This window comes from Phoxinus phoxinus (genome assembly GCF_949152265.1).
Source record: "Phoxinus phoxinus genome assembly, chromosome: 9".
Classification (NCBI taxonomy): domain Eukaryota; kingdom Metazoa; phylum Chordata; class Actinopteri; order Cypriniformes; family Leuciscidae; genus Phoxinus; species Phoxinus phoxinus.
The window spans coordinates 22,571,780-22,590,756 of NC_136884.1; the positions used below are offsets into that span (position 1 = coordinate 22,571,780).

The 18,977-nt window shown below is 37.8% G+C and overlaps 1 protein-coding gene across 3 annotated transcripts; it reads left to right on the forward strand.

Moving 5' to 3' along the window:
* The first annotated feature begins 10,273 nt into the window (after positions 1-10,273).
* Positions 10,274-17,416, forward strand: LOC307003620 (uncharacterized protein). Of its 3 annotated transcripts, none has more exons than XM_079622297.1 (4): positions 10,274-10,510; positions 15,938-16,379; positions 16,689-16,901; positions 17,340-17,416. In XM_079622297.1, exons 2-4 carry the CDS (start codon positions 15,939-15,941, stop codon positions 17,367-17,369), a joined length of 684 nt encoding a protein of 227 aa, XP_079478423.1. In that variant the 5' UTR covers positions 10,274-10,510; position 15,938; the 3' UTR covers positions 17,370-17,416. The 3 variants fall into 3 exon arrangements, with proteins under 3 accessions (XP_079478423.1, XP_079478424.1, XP_079478422.1); XM_079622298.1 differs by lacking the exon at positions 10,274-10,510 and adding an exon at positions 15,661-15,689; XM_079622296.1 differs by lacking the exon at positions 10,274-10,510 and having other exon boundaries at positions 15,713-16,379.
* The last annotated feature ends 1,561 nt before the right edge of the window (positions 17,417-18,977 follow it).

Consider the following 18,977-nt stretch of genomic DNA (forward strand, 5'->3'; position numbering starts at 1 on the left):
GCGCACGAGAATTCTGAAAGTGAGAAAAACGCTTATTGTGAGAATGCAACATTCTGTTTGAAACGGCGATTAACAAGCATGCAGAATCTGACGTAGAATGCGCGTTTTCCGGATTAAAACAACCAGTAGAAGTGCATAATACCAAAAAATCAATATAGTTCTCTTTAACATGATCGAACAATATCAAATTTGGTATGATTGTAAACCAGAAAATTAGGCGACCCCGAATCTGTTTTGAGAAACAATCTATTATGCATTATTAAACATCTACTGATGTGCAGAATAATGTCAGAATAAAACTCTGACCTCTCCCCACGCGCTGAATAGGCGTACCTCACCGACAAAGGAAATCTTGGCGCCACAAAATCCCCACTCATGATTGGCTCCCAGGCCCAGAATAGGCGTGCTCCTGTTTCATTCATATTTTGGAAACGAGCCCGAGAAGCTTCACTTCTGCTCTACAATTCTAGTTCTCCTACTCTAGTTCTAGTCTAAACAGCTAGTCTCTCTAACTCCTAGCTTCAACTTCGCTTCAGAGAGCCTTGCTCTCCGTTTACTTTCCGTTTCTAAGACTAAGTCTTTATTTTTATACAAGTTTTAAAGCTACTTCCTTGATCCAGCGTTTTAACGAGCGAAAAGCCTAGTGTGTCCACTCGGCTCCAAACAACCACGTGACGCAACCCGGAAGCCCGCGAGGCTCCAAAAGAAACCGCGCTACGTACCAGACGGCTTTCCAACGACAATACAGTAGGCTCATTCCAAATCTGATCTTTGAAACAAAGCTCTCTTGATTATTGAAAGTATTCCTTAAACTGTGTAATTCCTCCAACTCTCTCTACCTCGAAAGCATCTCTCTCTCTCTCATATCTCTCTCTCTCTCATATCTCTCACTCTCTCTCTCTCTATCTCTTGGTTAATATCGTGTTACTATATATACGCTACGTAATCGTTTTATAATCATTTGTTTTGTTTATGCATATTGTTAAGATATCCTCTGGACCGTGTATGTATTCTAAAGTGTCCTTTATTAAATTTCATTAATCTTTACCTGAGTTCATGTGTTTGTTGAATCCATATAGCCTATGCTACATTAAACGCTCTACCATACTTTAAATATTGCATAGTTTAAATATTGACGATCTGATCTCTTGGAGGGTAAGTTATATCCATTATGGCCATATGGATGTAATTTTGCTTGCCAAGAACTAAACGGATCGAAGTGTTGATGTAAATATTATATGTTATACGCATTAGTGGTTAAAGTTGTATTTCCAAGTACGACTCATTAAAATCATTCCCTTTCTCTGTATGAATTATCGTCACGAGTAATCCTGGTACATATTCATATAGTCAAGGCGGTACAAGCCCATATTTGGAACCACTTTAGGGCGTATGCAAATAATATTCATCAAAACCCATGAATATTTAATTTCCCATTTGAGTGCTAATTTCCCCAATTTATACTCAAAGTCAGTATTGCTACAGTACCATGCAGTGGAAATGCGCCATAAGTGAGCCGTACCGTACCATGCAGTGGAAAAGCGCCAAAGCGTGCCGTGCCGTACCGAACCGTACCGTACCATGCAGTGGAAAAGCGCCATTATTCACACTGGGTGCCGGGCCATTGGCCAAATATTAAACAATTACGAGTGGGAGGGGCGATAGACCGTCCTGCTACATATATATATATATATATATACTACTGTTAAACACCTACTGTAGATGAAAAATGTGTAATATGTATCTTTGTTAATTTTTAATAACAAAGAAAATAATAACAAATATTTTTATCTTTGCCACTTTGGCCTAAATGTCTGCCATTATTTTATTCTGTTATAATTTGTTAACTTGTAATGTTTTGTTTTTAAAATAGTGACATTAGTTTGGCTGTTATTCTCAGTCACTTGCAAAACGGTAAAAACCAACATGCAAAAAAGAACTGTGATAAAGTCATTAATCGTGTTTTTCTTGAAAGAAATCGTGATATGATGATATGATATTTTTGGTATTTTGTCCACCCATAATGGTTATTTACAATACGTGCAATTATTTTTTTATTTAATTGTTGATTGAGATGTTGACATTTGTTGATTATATTGATACATTTTGTTTCATTACTGCAATGAAACAGCTTGTTTACAGATTATTATTTGTAATCATTTCTGTACTTCATTCTACTACTTTTCATTATATACAGACACTTTATAGTGTAATTAGACCAGTGAACTTTTGATGTGTCATTTACTAGAGGAGGGTGTTATCTTCGTTATAAACTAAATACACTAAACTTCACGATCTAAACTTCGTCTGCTGTTTATTATTTGATAGGCTGTGTGTATTATGAAAGATTGTATCCTCCACCAAAAGTCCTTCATTTAGATCATTATTTAGTTTTCAGTATACTTCTTCTTTTTTTTTTTCAATGAGGGTCAATGTATCAAACACGGCTTTAGGTTTTAGGAAACCGTGTAGCTACAAGAAAACACTGATGCACTTTTGATTTTGATAAATGTTTTAGGAACATGAACATATTAAAACAAATAAACAAAGAATGCAGTACATATATAAAATAGAACATATAATTGATATATATATATATATATATATATATATATATATATATATATATATATATATATATATACAAAACTAGCCTATTTATAAACCTATTTACATATTGTGGCTCATGGCTCACAGCCATGCCTCCTCTGGTACCACATGAGCGACACACTCAGTGTGGTGCCAGAGGGTGCAGTTTTCACATTGTACCCACTCCACTATCTCTGTTGCAGAACCTGGGGGGCTTGGCTGCTTGCAAGCGGCGCAGATGTCATTCTGGAGCCACTCCTGCTCCCTCTCTCTCCGTAGTCTTTCTCTCTCTTGTTCCCTCTGCTTCTCTCTCTCTCTCTCTGCTCCTTCCCCCTCTCTCTCTCCCTCTCTCTCTGCGCCTTCTCCCTCTCTCTCTGCTTCCTCTTCTTCTTTTCCTCCATCAATGCTCTCCTTTCCTTGACTTCCTCCATCCTCCTTCTCTTCGCCTCCTGCTTCTCCGTCTCTTCCCTCTCCTTCTCAGCTTGGTGAGCTGCAAACTCGTCACTGGTTATGCAGTGTGCTCAGGCAGGAACCTGCTGCCACCGCCTCCTCCGGGCCGACTGGTCAAAGCGTGGCGGGACCAGGATGTGGGCGAGCCCCTCTTGGATAATCCCAGCCGCAACCAAAGGATTTGGCGGCCGATGGCAGGTGGGGCACTCTACACAGCCAGCAACAACTGGCACTGAGATGATGTCAGGAGGAGCCTCGGCGATGGTGGTGCCAGGAGGGTCTGGGTGGATCTGGGCTGTGGCGATGGTTGTGCCAGGAGGGTCTGGGTGGATCTAGGCTGTGGCGATGGTGGTGCCAGGAGGGGCTGGGTGGATCTGGGCTGTGGCGATGGTGGTGCCAGGAGGGGCTGGGTGGATCTGGGCTGTGGCGATGGTGGTGCCAGGAGGGGCTGGGTGGATCTGGGCCGTGGCGATGGTGGTGCCAGGAGGGGCTGGGTGGATCTGGGCCGTGGCGATGGTGGTGCCAGGAGGGGCTGGGTGGATCTGGGCCGTGGCGATGGTGGTGCCAGGAGGGGCTGGGTGGATCTGGGCTGTGGCGATGGTGGTGCCAGGAGGGGCTGGGTGGATCTGGGCTGTGGCGATGGTGGTGCCAGGAGGGGCGGGGTGGATCTGGGCTGTGGCGATGGTGGTGCCAGGAGGGGCTAGGTGGATCTGGGCTGTGGCGATGGTGGTGCCAGGAGGGGCTGGGTGGATCTGGGCCGTGGCGATGGTGGTGCCAGGAGGGGCTGGGTGGATCTGGGCCGTGGCGATGGTGGTGCCAGGAGGGGCTAGGTGGACTGCCACTGGAGGGATGATCATCATCTGAAATGTAAGTTAGAGGAGATAAAGTAAATTATTGTTTGCATTGTTTCTATTGTATCTATGCAGTGTCTATTGTTTTGTTGTTTTGTTTGTACCTGATCACTGTCCTCCAGTGCGTGCCTGTTCAGGGGGAACAAGCCTGTCAGCCGGAACCCCTTCTTTATGTTCTCCACGGTGGCTGCCTTTGGGTAAGCAAATTTTAGGATGGATGAAAAATGCTTTTTCCCCAGGACAAGGTCCCCCCTGACCAGGCCCATATATGTAGCCAGCTTGGTGAAGGCCTCTTTCAGTGGCCCGAAGAGGGACACATCGAGGGGCTGAAGGGCATGGGTGGTGTGACTTGGCAGGCACACCACCTCCACACCATTGCCCCGACAGAGGTCCACCACGTCCTTGGACATATGGGTCTCGTGTTGGTCACAAGTTAGCAGGAGTGGACGCTCTGCCGGAGCATGCTTCAGGAAATGTTCGATCCACCTCACGAACAGGGGCCCGTCCATGTAGCCCTTCTCGCTGATGGCGTACAGGGCGTTGGGGGGGCCATCTAGTGCATAGCTATTACTGGGCAGGCATTGGGCATATATTATCATGGGGGGGATGCTCACACCTGCCGCGCTAGCACAGCAGTGGACGCTGATGTGCTCCCTTGTTTCTACAGTTTATCGATACACGTGTTTTTGTCCCTTCTGTGCATATACCTTCTCCTTCCTGCTTTTTTGTTTATCCCCAAAGCCTGTTTCGTCACAATTGAACACCAGGTGGGGACGATCATGCCAGCTCTTCTCACCAAACATGGGCTCCAATATGTTGAAGAGTACCTCCACCCGAGGCACCGTCAGACCGAAGACCCTCTGCCGGTCCAGGGAGTCGGGGGTCCTGGCCGACAGCTCCGGGTGGCGCTCCCGGAAACGGCACCACCACATACGGCTCAGCCCATGTTCAAAGTTCACCATTGTCTGGCGTCCCGAGGCCTTGGCGATACCAGTGGCCATCAACGTCGCCACGGCCTTTGTCACGGGGAAGCCGTGCCTGCCCATCCAAATTATAACAAAATTATAACTAAAGATGCCTCTTCCTCCGGGAGGAGGGCACGGCTGGGGTGGGGCTGGTAGGTGTAGGTGTTGTGGGGGATGTCGTAGTGGGCCCACACCGTTCTCGGGCTACCCATTGCCTCCTGCTCCTCCAGGGCCGCCTTCATGTCCTCTTCGGACCATTTTTTATATGTTTAGTTGTGTTTTGGCATTTTCTGAAAACACACACACAAAAGACTTTGAATTTTCTGTTTTGTTTGATTTAAAAAAATAAAGAATAAATGGTTCATTAATTCACCTGTTCATTAGTTCTTTGAGATCACTGGGTTTGACGTGCAGTGGTGTAGTCTACGTGATACGCAGGTATACGCCGTATACCCACTAGGAAATGCCAAGTATTTCCGTATACCCACAAAAAAAAGCGTGAGGATACGTAACAACTTCGTTTTGTGACAGAACTTTCACACTTTCATTCATAAATTCACCGCGTCTGTGTTTGCAATGGACACAGATCAAATCGCGGAATCCACTCACAACTGTATAAAGCAGAACGTCACGGAATTTGGTAATTTTTTGAATGAATAAATCAAAAGTAGGGCTGTACAATGAATCAAATCTCGACTAGTGTCTGTGAATATTAAAAACTCAAAGAGCCTGCAGTTGTTCAACACGTCTCTGGGAATGAGCGCTCAATGTGTGCTCTACTACACACACACACTGAAGCACGCGTGACTTCACGCTCGTTGTGTTTTCAGCGTTTCACTGTAGCTATGAGGACATGATGTAGGCTACACATGTGAACTTCCTCACAGAGCTGCTATGAGAGTCACTTCACGAGAATTTCACCATTTGATTTGATAAAACTATCGTCATTCATTCGTATCATACACACACAGAAACTGTAATGTCTTTACGACAGCCTGTCAAAATAATAGTTCGGTATAAACTCAAAGAAATTATGAAAGAAATTGCACAGTAAAATGTACTGTAAAATAATAATAATAATGAAATCTATTAAAACTTATTTTAAAAAGGAATATCACACAAATTTTCAAACATTTTTTAATTTAAACAGTAGGCTAAACTTGCCAAAACAATAACACCATTTTCTTTCAAAAGCACCATTTCTAAAAGTAAATTTGTATTTGTGCCTATAATGTTTTATTTATTTATTATTATTATTGTCAGCTGATAAAACCTGTGCTTCAGGGACCATATTTATATAACATCTAAGGCTAAATGTAGCTCTTAACTGAGTTAAATGGTGATTAACACTAAACAGTAGAAAATCAGTCGTCTCCTCAGCTGTAAATGTCATTGGCTGTTAAAGTCTTGTGTTGCTTATAATAAATTGACATGTTGATAACACTTAGTCTCATAATGCTCTCAATTATATGTTGTTGCATAGGTTACTGTATGCATTAGTGAGTGTGGTGGTGCTTATGGGGTGATGAGACGGGTTAGTATGAGACGGGTTAGGCGGGGGTCACAGTATACTCACTACAAAAAACTAGACTACACCTCTGCCGATGTGCGTCTGTGGAGGGAAAAGTCTGCTGTGCGTGGGTGCAAAATAGGAATGATACATGCGTCGGTGTACAATGTCAATTGCGCTGGGTGCAAGATAGTAGAGGTCGACCGATAGTGGATTTTACCGATAACGATAGCTAGGTTGGACCATACTTGCCGATAACCGATTAATGAACCGATAGTTTTTAAAATTGATACTGGATAAAAACAAACATAACACTCCAAGTAAAACAGTGCTGAACTTTATTATATATATATATATATATATATATATATATATATATATATATATATATATATTAAAAAAAACTGTATTGAACCATGAAAACATGCTAAATGAAATAAATATATAAATGTGAATAAATATTTAAGTCAATAAAAGACATTAATTCAAACTGAAACAAAAAGTAATACTCTAAATAACAAATAAAACCAGTTACATTCAAAATGTAACTATTTAACTGTTCTTTTCAAGCCAACTTAATTAATAAAAAAGTAACAAAATGTGTATTAAAATGTGAAGATGAAAAAAAAAAAAACGAAATCGAATGCTTTTCTGATTCGTTATGTTTCTGTCGGCTGTATGAACATCAGTTTGCTTACGTCTCTAGATTTAAATATGCAACTTCTCTGCATATTTAATGCATAAAAGTGACCAGCTGGATATGAACTAATGCAAATAGAGGTAACAATTGTGACATTAAACATTCGGGTCGGACATACGTTTATGTTTGTCAGTGTTTTAACCGCTTGAGGTACTACTAATGTTAGCGTCCTCTCAGCCTCGAAGGCAAACAAACATATGTTGTGCTGTTCTTTCTCTACTAATGCAGCATTTAGTCAACAAATTAATCACTTTATAATATGACAAAATGTACTGTATACATACATTTGAGCTGTCGGTGCTTTAAACGCGCATCTGATGTCAGCGCTCTCCCGCAGCATGTGCTCTCAGTGCAGCACGCAGAATCACGTGTCGAAATAAACAACACGAGGCACAAGTTTTTATTACACCTCTAGAGGCCGCTCTTGTACTGCATCATGCCAGCAGACCCTTCTCAGCTCTGACACTGTGTAATGAATGACAGCGCGCGCTTCTCAGCCGCTCCAGCAATGGACGCAACCAGGAAAAAACTATCGGTATATATTTTTGCCGATAACGATAGTTCCACCAGTCAACAATCGGTGCCGATTAATCGGCAAAACCGATGAATCGGTCGACCTCTACAAGATAGGGCCCCTAAAGTTTTATTCTCACCAGAACATCAATAGGCTTGTTTGAGATGCGCCTTGCCCCGCCTGAAATGTATGCGAGTTCCATACCAATCGTTCAATTTCCAATCGTATGTCCTTTTTCTTAGACGATAGAAAAACCATAGATCAAGGAGAGAACCACTATAAATCTGGACATGTACAGTGCAGCTTAGATGCTGGTTTACTTGTGGTTGCATCTCGGGACAAAACAAAACACCATTGTCGAACAGTCTCTCCACAGAAATAAAGAACGTGAGGCTAAAACGCGGGTTTGTCATGATGACGTCTAAAGTCCCCGCCAAAGGATGTAGTCCCTTTTAGCAACTTGTTAGCAACCACCGTTTTTAATAGTCACAATAAAGTTAAAAAAATCACAAGCAGGTTATAACTGGTGTGTTTTATGTCATAGATCAAAACGTGAAAATATTCAGAGGCTTTGTTAACCACAGACCTTATTTCAGGCGATTTAGCAAAAACCCATTCAAAAAACCCATAGACTTTAGGGCGAGGGAACCGGAAGTGCTAAAATGCTAACTCACTTCCGCGTTTTGGCCTACAAAGTGACGTCATAACTTCGGCACTCTATTAATAGATCCATTGCCACTGAGTAGCTGACGGATGTATTCTGTTAAAATGGCTGACACGTGGCTAGGGGTCACGTGACTGGGAGATCCCAGATATTAGCAGCCATATCACCCTGTAACCCAAGACCGGTTGCCCACTGAAGCTAAGCGGGGCTGAGCCTGGTTAGTACTTGGATGGAAGACCTCCTGAGAAAACCAGGTTGCTGCTGGAAGAGGTGTTAGTGTGGCCAGCAGGGGGCGCTCACCCTGTGGTCTGTGTGGGTCCTAACGCCCCAGTGTAGTGACGGGGACACTATACTGACAAAGAGTGCCGTCCTTCGGATGAGACGTTAAACCGAGGTCCTGACTCTCTGTGGTCACTAAAAATCCCAGGATGTCTTTCGAAAGAGAAGGGGTGTAACCCCAGCATCCTGGCCAAATTTGCCCAGTGGCCTCTGTCCATCATGGCCCCCTAATCATCCTCCTATATATAATAATTGGCTTCATCACTGTCTCCTCTCCACCAGTAAGCTGGTGTGTGGTGGGCGTTCTGGCGCAATATGACTGCCGTCGCATCATCCAGGTGAATGCTGCACATTGGTGGTGGTTGAGGAGATTCCCCCCTTCTATGTAAAGCGCTTTGAGTGTCCAGAAAGGCGCTATATAAATGTAATGAATTATTATTATTATTTATCCCTATAGCTCGGCCATTAACGTCACATCCCTTCATAACAATAAATAAAATTAACAAAACGGACGTAAATTAATTCTGTACGTTTAAGATAAACATTTAACACATAAATTAACTCTGAAATAAGCGTTACCTCGGAGAATAAGTTAGCAATAACGTAAGTTTGAACAGCATTTATGAAAGTAATAAGTTACTCATAAGTCATAATACCCAGTCGTAATCAGGCTAAAATAAGTTTACTTTTAATCCAATTAATTAATTCACCACTATTTGGATAATTTTTTTCAAATTTTAAGACATAACACTTACCTGACTGAAGCAACGAGTTCGTCGTCGACGAAAGAGAGAGCCGAATGATTTCCCACGTGCAGCTCCAGCAATCTCATTGGTTATAATCAATCACGTGCTGAAAAACTGATAACGGCATCTTATTTTGCGTTTGAAATTATATAAATTGTCCCCTTTCGATAAACATTTAATTAATTAATACATCACTAAACACCAACAATAATAAAAGGAGTAAATTATAATGAAGTCAACTGAGGTTTTAATTGAAAAAAAAAATATTCATTTCAATACGTTTATTTAAATACATTAGAATAGGCTACATGGAGTTCATTAAAAAATAAGTTAATTTAAATACATTATAATTAATACAATTCATTAAAAATGCGTTCATTTAAAAGCATAATAATAAAAGTTAATTAAAAATAAGTTCACTTAAAGGTAGGGTAGGTAGGATTTATATAAAAACTTTTTACCAAATTTGATTAAACTTTCTATATATATCAATGCATAATTAAAATGAAAGTACTCTGATAAAAAGAGTATAAAAATCGAGTGACTCTAGACCGTTTAATCTTCATTAAACACAGCTCATTATTTCCATTCGGGACGAATCACAGGATTGGCTTGCGCGACTGTCACTCGACGTCGCCATGACTACCGCCGTTATTACTGGCTCTGCCCACGTGCGCGCAGTCGCGCACCCGTTTTTAGGTGGGAGTGAATGGAATTAATGAGCTGTGTTTAATGAAGATTAAACGGTCTAGAGTCACTCGATTTTTATACTCTTTTTATCAGAGTACTTACATTTTAATTATGCATTGGTATATAAAGACAGTTTAAACAAATTTGAATAAAAGTTTTTTTTAGACAATTCTGACCTACCCTACCTTTAAATGCATGCATTATTATAATAAATACAAATCATTACAAATTAGGTATTTTAATGCATACATTATAACAATAAATAAAATCATTAAAATCATTAAATTTCAATAAAAACAACATTTAAAAAATCATTCCACCAGGCGTCCATTGTACTGTAGAAAAACAAACAATACAACAAATTAGAGTTACAGACCCAAGCAGCGCTGAAAAAGGGTGGGGCTATATGGTCTATTGTGCACACAAGAAAAAAGAAAACCATTGGCCAAAGGTCATCATGTGCCTTGGTGATATCTCTGATTGGACTGCTGCCAAGAATAAAAGATCCCTGCCCCCCATCAAGGACCATTCATCATTCACCTAATTTCTGAGGTACGTCACTTTGTACTTTTCTACAAATGTTGCTTAAAAGTTGTAACTTGTCAACTAAAAACGTAATTATTCCAATAAAATGAAAGTGATAGGGCCTATGATGGTGACAAGACAGGCGGACAATAGAGGATTAATAAACTAATCTGTCAGGATTTGTTCAGAAAAGAGTATTTCTGACAGTAAAATGTAGTTTAAGTATTTTTTTTACCTTAATTCAAATTACATTAATTCTTCTTACTGTAATGAAGACATGACTATACAGTAAACTATTATGACAGGATTTGTTCTGAGAGGAATATTTCTGACAGGAAAATGTAGTTTCTGAAGTAAGTTTTTACCTTAATTCAAATTACATTAGTGATTTTTAAAATGTAATGAAGACATGACAATACAGTAAACTATTATGACAGGATTTGTTCTGAGAGGAGTATTTCTGACAGGAAAATGTAGTTTCTGAAGTAAGTTTTTACCTTAATTCAAATTACATTAGTGATTTTTAAAATGTAATGAAGACATGACAATACAGTAAACTATTATGACAGGATTTGTTCTGAGAGGAATATTTCTGACAGGAAAATGTAGTTTCTGAAGTAAGTTTTTACCTTAATTCAAATTACATTAGTGATTTTTAAAATGTAATGAAGACATGACAATACAGTAAACTATTATGACAGGATTTGTTCTGAGATTAGTATTTCTGACAGGAAAATGTAGTTTCTGAAGTAAGTTTTTACCTTAATTCAAATTACATTAGTGATTTTTAAAATGTAATGAAGACATGACAATAAACTATTATGACAGGATTTGTTCTGAGATTAGTATTTCTGACAGGAAAATGTAGTTTCTGAAGTAAGTTTTTACCTTAATTCAAATTACATTAGTGATTTTTAAAATGTAATGAAGACATGACAATAAACTATTATGACAGGATTTGTTCTGAGAGGAGTATTTCTGACAGGAAAATGTAGTTTCTGAAGAAATGTTTTACCTTAATTCAAATTACATTAGTGATTTTTAAAACGTAATGAAGACATGATAATACAGTAAACTATTATGACAGGATTTGTTCTGAGAGGAGTATTTCTGACCAGAGCCGGCCCGAGCCTTTTGGGGGCCCTAAGCAGAATTTGATTTTGGGGGCCCCTCCTACCACGCGGAGTCACCTGTGCTTGACGATTACTGACACAAATGTCACGCTATAATGCTACATTATAAATATTGTGAGGTTATGTGTTAATACAAAATAAATACTTAATAAAAAATAGATAGCCTACTTAAATAAAAAGTTGTAACTTTTACTTTACTCTTTTACTAACTCATTAAAACTTCTGAAAACAAACTCTCACAAAACATAAATAAATTATTTGCAAATGTACAATAAATGTGCAATGTTCAACTACAAAATAAAACCAAAATAGACAAACATGGATATAATCAAAAATAAAATGTTGCAAAAAAAATAGATAGGATACTTAAATAATGAAAGTGCATACATTTTTCACTTTTGTTTTTAAAACGTTTAACTTTTACTTTACTCTTTTACTAACTCTCTCAATTATTTACATAATTTAAAATAATGACAAAACTGAGAAATCAGAAACATAATAACAGCAACAACAATGACAATTATTGACGGTGTAACTGTCCTCAAAATATATATTTTTTTAATATATAGATTTTTATTGTAACAGACTTTGTTGGATTGTACATGCATCATGACAGAATCCAACAAAGTCAACAAATGATGTACTGGCGCTAGTTGTATATGTGTGCGTGCAATGTATTTTTCCCCTCGGGGCTTGCCGTAGATGCGCACTTGGTACTGGAGTGTCGCGGGGTTTTGGAGTTAGTGATCTGATGTGTGGAATATAATAAAGTGGAGAAGACTTCAAACTGCTATCGTTTATTATTTTCTTATTTCTGTTAGTGTTAGGTGAACCCTATACGAACGCTCGGTCACATTATTAAGATTATTAAAACCATATTAATAAAGTTGAAGTCTATTTTCATCACAGAAGTCTCCCAACCCACGAATTGTCTATGCACGCGAGGTGTCTAGATTATGCGCTTGACTCAAACGCTGGCAGACACAGCAGCAGTTGTAGGCAGGTATATTGATCATAAAATCAGAATTCGCTTGTCATGAATTATTCATTCATTCATTTATGTTACTTGTTTAAGTTATCTAATATGTGTAAAAAATAAATAAAAAATAAAAACTCGATTGGGGGCCCCCTGGTGGCCAGGGGGCCCCATGCAGCCGCTTAGTTCGCTTATGCCTCGGGCCGGCCCTGCTGACAGGGAAATGTAGTTTCTGAAGTAATTTTTTACCTTAATTCAAATTACATTAGTGATTTTTAAAATGTAATGAAGACATGACAATAAACTATTATGACAGGATTTGTTCTGAGAGGAGTATTTCTGACAGGGAAATGTAGTTTCTGAAGTAAGTTTTTACCTTAATTCAAATTACATTAGTGATTTTTAAAATGTAATGAAGACATGACAATACAGTAAACTATTATGACAGGATTTGTTCTGAGAGGAGTATTTCTGACAGGGAAATGTAGTTTCTGAAGTAATTTTTTACCTTAATTCAAATTACATTAGTGATTTTTAAAACGTAATGAAGACATGACTATACAGTAAACTATTATGACAGGATTTGTTCTGAGAGGAGTATTTCTGACAGGGAAATGTAGTTTCTGAAGTAATTTTTTACCTTAATTCAAATTACATTAGTGATTTTTAAAACGTAATGAAGACATGACTATACAGTAAACTATTATGACAGGATTTGTTCTGAGATGAGTATTTCTGACAGGGAAATGTAGTTTCTGAAGTAATTTTTTACCTTAATTCAAATTACATTAGTGATTTTTAAAATGTAATGAAGACATGACAATACAGTAAACTATTATGACAGGATTTGTTCTGAGAGGAGTATTTCTGACAGGAAAATGTAGTTTCTGAAGTAATTTTTTACCTTAATTCAAATTACATTAGTGATTTTTTAAATGTAATGAAGACATGACAATACAGTAAACTATTATGACAGGATTTGTTCTGAGAGGAGTATTTCTGACAGGAAAATTTTGTTTCTGAAGTAAGTTTTTACCTTAATTCAAATTACATTAGTGATTTTTAAAATGTAATGAAGACATGATAATACAGTAAACTATTATGACAGGATTTGTTCTGAGAGGAGTATTTCTGACAGGAAAATTTTGTTTCTGAAGTAAGTTTTTACCTTAATTCAAATTACATTAGTGATTTTTAAAATGTAATGAAGACATGATAATACAGTAAACTATTATGACAGGATTTGTTCTGAGATGAGTATTTCTGACAGGGAAATGTAGTTTCTGAAGAAATGTTTTACCTTAATTCAAATTACATTAGTGATTTTTAAAATGTAATGAAGACATGACAATACAGTAAACTATTATGACAGGATTTGTTCTGAGAGGAGTATTTCTGACAGGAAAATGTAGTTTCTGAAGTAATTTTTTACCTTAATTCAAATTACATTAGTGATTTTTTAAATGTAATGAAGACATGACAATGAACTATTATGACAGGATTTGTTCTGAGAGGAGTATTTCTGACAGGAAAATTTTGTTTCTGAAGTAAGTTTTTACCTTAATTCAAATTACATTAGTGATTTTTAAAATGTAATGAAGACATGACAATACAGTAAACTATTATGACAGGATTTGTTCTGAGAGGAATATTTCTGACAGGAAAATGTAGTTTCTGAAGTAAGTTTTTACCTTAATTCAAATTACATTAGTGATTTTTAAAATGTAATGAAGACATGACAATAAACTATTATGACAGGATTTGTTCTGAGAGGAGTATTTCTGACAGGAAAATGTAGTTTCTGAAGAAATGTTTTACCTTAATTCAAATTACATTAGTGATTTTTAAAACGTAATGAAGACATGACTATACAGTAAACTATTATGACAGGATTTGTTCTGAGAGGAGTATTTCTGACAGGAAAATGTAGTTTCTGAAGTAAGTTTTTACCTTAATTCAAATTACATTAGTGATTTTTAAAATGTAATGAAGACATGACAATAAACTATTATGACAGGATTTGTTCTGAGATTAGTATTTCTGACAGGAAAATGTAGTTTCTGAAGAAATGTTTTACCTTAATTCAAATTACATTAGTGATTTTTAAAACGTAATGAAGACATGACTATACAGTAAACTATTATGACAGGATTTGTTCTGAGAGGAGTATTTCTGACAGGGAAATGTAGTTTCTGAAGTAATTTTTTACCTTAATTCAAATTACATTAGTGATTTTTAAAATGTAATGAAGACATGACAATAAACTATTATGACAGGATTTGTTCTGAGAGGAGTATTTCTGACAGGGAAATGTAGTTTCTGAAGTAAGTTTTTACCGTAATTCAAATTACATTAGTGATTTTTAAAATGTAATGAAGACATGACAATAAACTATTATGACAGGATTTGTTCTGAGATGAGTATTTCTGACAGGAAAATGTAGTTTCTGAAGTAATATTTTATCTTAATTCAAATTACATTAGTGATTTTTAAAATGTAATGAAGACATGACAATAAACTATTATGACAGGATTTGTTCTGAGAGGAGTATTTCTGACAGGAAAATGTAGTTTCTGAAGTAAGTTTTTACCTTAATTCAAATTACATTAGTGATTTTTAAAATGTAATGAAGACATGACAATACAGTAAACTATTATGACAGGATTTGTTCTGAGAGGAGTATTTCTGACAGGGAAATGTAGTTTCTGAAGTAAGTTTTTACCTTAATTCAAATTACATTAGTGATTTTTAAAATGTAATGAAGACATGACAATAAACTATTATGACAGGATTTGTTCTGAGAGGAGTATTTCTGACAGGAAAATGTAGTTTCTGAAGTAAGTTTTTACCTTAATTCAAATTACATTAGTGATTTTTAAAATGTAATGAAGACATGACAATACAGTAAACTATTATGACAGGATTTGTTCTGAGAGGAATATTTCTGACAGGGAAATGTAGTTTCTGAAGTAATTTTTTACCTTAATTCAAATTACATTAGTGATTTTTAAAACGTAATGAAGACATGACAAGTTGTCTTGTTGACAAGTTTAGTAGTTGCGAGGAGTATTTCTGACAGGAAAATGTAGTTTCTGAAGTAAAATTTTAATGTGACTCTAAATTGAGGTTGACACCACTGCACTAAACCATTGCCATTGTTGGTTTTCTGTTTTAAGATGATACATGGGGCAACTTTTTGTTGTTTTTGTTGTTGTGGGCACTTTTCCATTGAGATTTGTTGCCCATCTTAATGGAGAAAGTGCCCAAGCAACATTGCTCAAAGTTGCCTGTGTATCATCACCTTTACTCTTTCAATCAGTCTTTTCTCTTTCTTTTACCCTCTAGAATGTCAGTGGCAAGTTCGCCATACAGCAGGCCTGCGCCCACCCGGATCACCTGTGTGGACAATCGGACAAACCGTCGGGCTAAATCATACGAGGGGTCCAAAAACGAAATTAAAATAGCGTCGTACAAAACCACTACAATAAGTGCCCTCAGTGATGGCGTGAGGGCATTTATTGCTCCTGTGGATGGGGAAATCCCACTGTTTGAGACCGGGAGGGCCTATTTTATAAAAAATTACACCCTGTCCCACAAATGTGGACGGGAGTGCATATTCCTCAACCCCAACTCGAAAAAATTTCAAACGGCTTCCTTCGAGTTGCCAGAGGAGGCAGAAAGGTCAGCCAAGTACCTCCTCAATCCACCAACTGCCCTGCTGTCTGGGGAAGAGCAGGACCTGTTCACAAGGGGAGGATTCATCTCCCTGAAAGGAGAAATTGAAAAAGTGAGCAAATTTAATAACATTTTATTCAATAAATTCAACTTTTTTTAAAATTATTTCTATAGCCACAAATGTTTAGCTAATTTTTATTAATATTAAGATATTATCTGCCATCATTTTATTGCATTTTTTTTTTTTCATAAGTGAAGAGTGATTAAGGGTAATACTTACAGGTTGAATTAAGGTAACGTTTTGTTTAAAGATGCATTTTAATCAGATTTACAGCCAATGCTATTTTGATTATGTCTAAGCACTAGTAATTGTATTCACTTGCATTGCATTAACAACAATCTTATCCTTGAGGTCATGCAGTTGCAGGTCCCCAGGATGACCCGAGTGGCTGACGGAGAGGTCCCCATTAGAGACCTGTCTCTCCGGTGTGGCCAGGTGGTGTTGGAGGTGTGCCTCTGGCGAGATGAGGCCCTGGTCGAGCTCAGCCTGGGGGATCAGGTTGAGATTTCGTGCCTCAGGGCGAGTCTCAGACCTTCTCCCAAGCTGAACTCATCCAGCTATTCAACTGTGGAGGTACACAACATTATGCATCATGTAACCTAATTATTCTCCAATTGATCTTTCTGCATCTTCCTACACTCCTGAGTGTCTACCAAGTGGATATACACTTTTTATATATTCATTGGTAATAATTTATATTGGTAACACTTTAGAATTAGGCACTATTAGTTAATATTGCGTTGACTAAGTTATCTAACAATAATCAAAACACATTTGTTACAGTACTTGTCAATCTGTGTTACACATAATTTTAGTTAATAAAATACAACAGTTTCAGTTTCATAACGTTTTAGTAAATGTAGAAATTAACAAAGATAAATAAATGCTTCAGAATAATTTTTCTTGTTAGATCATGCGGTCAACTAACATTAATAGTGTTCATGTAATGACTCATGTCTATTGATATATGATGCCTTTGCTGAGACTTTCGTTCATGTTATTACATTTCAGAAGACTGTAGCTGAACCAGTGGAGGTGTAGCTCACCATCATCGGGGTCATGGAGGGAGATGCAGGTGCCACAGTTCTAGAGGTCGACCGATATGAGTTTTTTCAGGCCGATGCCGATTTTTTAAAATCCGGGTCGGCCGATGGCCGATTAATGCTGCCGATTTATTTTGGCCGATATTTGGCCGATATGTGCTTGTTTTTAACCTCTATTTGAAAGATATAATTTAAGTACACAAATAATTACTAAGATAGACAAAATTTCTCAACAAAAACATTTATTGAACACACCAATCTGAACTTGTACACTTAAATTAAAAATGTATAATGTAAAAACATTGTATAAATAATGTATAACAAATATATTAAATAAACGAAACAGGTAAGAAGAAAATAAGCTGTCAAATAAACTTGGCTGGGTGAAGCGCTGCCATGGGGGGTGGTTTTCTTTTCAGCCATCAGACTGTAATGACTAAAAAAGGGGAAAAATAAAAGGTTATGTTAATATTTTTTGTATAGTATCTTGACATCATCTTCAAGTCATTTTATAGATAGGTATAGATATAAATCTAAAAAATGTTTAATAATTCAGCTAATAATTCAGTGCATTGTAAGTAATACAAGACTAAAAACATTTCTATCCTCTTCCCAAAAACTGTCCTGAAACATGTATTTATGGTTTATTTGTTTTGTTTTATGGACAAAGCTAAATGGACATAACACAATTATCGCAAAAAAGGGGGGGAAACGGAATTATTTAATAATATAGTAGTAGCAATAACGTACTAGTAAATTGTATGTTTCCACTGTTCGATCGCGTCCGCGCCTCACACACACACACACACACACATATAAGTAAACACTCTGCGACTTCTCGATCGCTCCCACGCCCCCCTCTCTCTCTCTCACACACACACAAATATAAGTAAACACTCTTTGACTTCTCGTTCGCTCCCGCGCCTCTACAGTGAAATACAGTCACACAACATTACACTGTTTGGCCAGCATTTTTACCGTGTTTAATCCAGCTAACGGTATGCTAAAGTTAGCTGCTGACTAGCGTCACATGCAGCGACGCGGTGTTTCTGTTCTAACGTCCGTTTTCAGAGCATCCAAGAGAAACAAATGCATAACAGTAGCACCGAAATGAAGCAAAGAAATCCGTGTTGATATTCGGTCCGGTAGATAACGGTCGTTAAGGCACCAGTGCCGCGACGACGCTAGCAAAGCAAAGCCAGTCCTTCACTAGCTTATAGTGCGCGTTGGTCTCTTTTTTATTAACTTACTTATTTCTCTGCATTGAGTGACAACCCTCTCAAATATAAGACACACAAACAGAAAAAATAAGTCAAATGTACTGTCTGCAATTGCAAATTTCTTGCTTACTTATTGTGACATGATAGCAACCCTTCTGCTGTGATAATGCAACCTCAACTACGCTATCAATATCCAAAGTAGCCGAACGTCATGTCGCCTATTCATGTTTTTTCTCAAAGTTGGCAGTAACATGAAAAGTTTTTAATTAAATATAAAGGAGTTATAAGAATGGAATCCTTACCGTTTTCTTTAGGCACTGGAAGCTGACGGTCTGCGGTCTGCTCACTCTGCTGGATAATGACTCTAGGGGCAGCGTGCGTCGTAC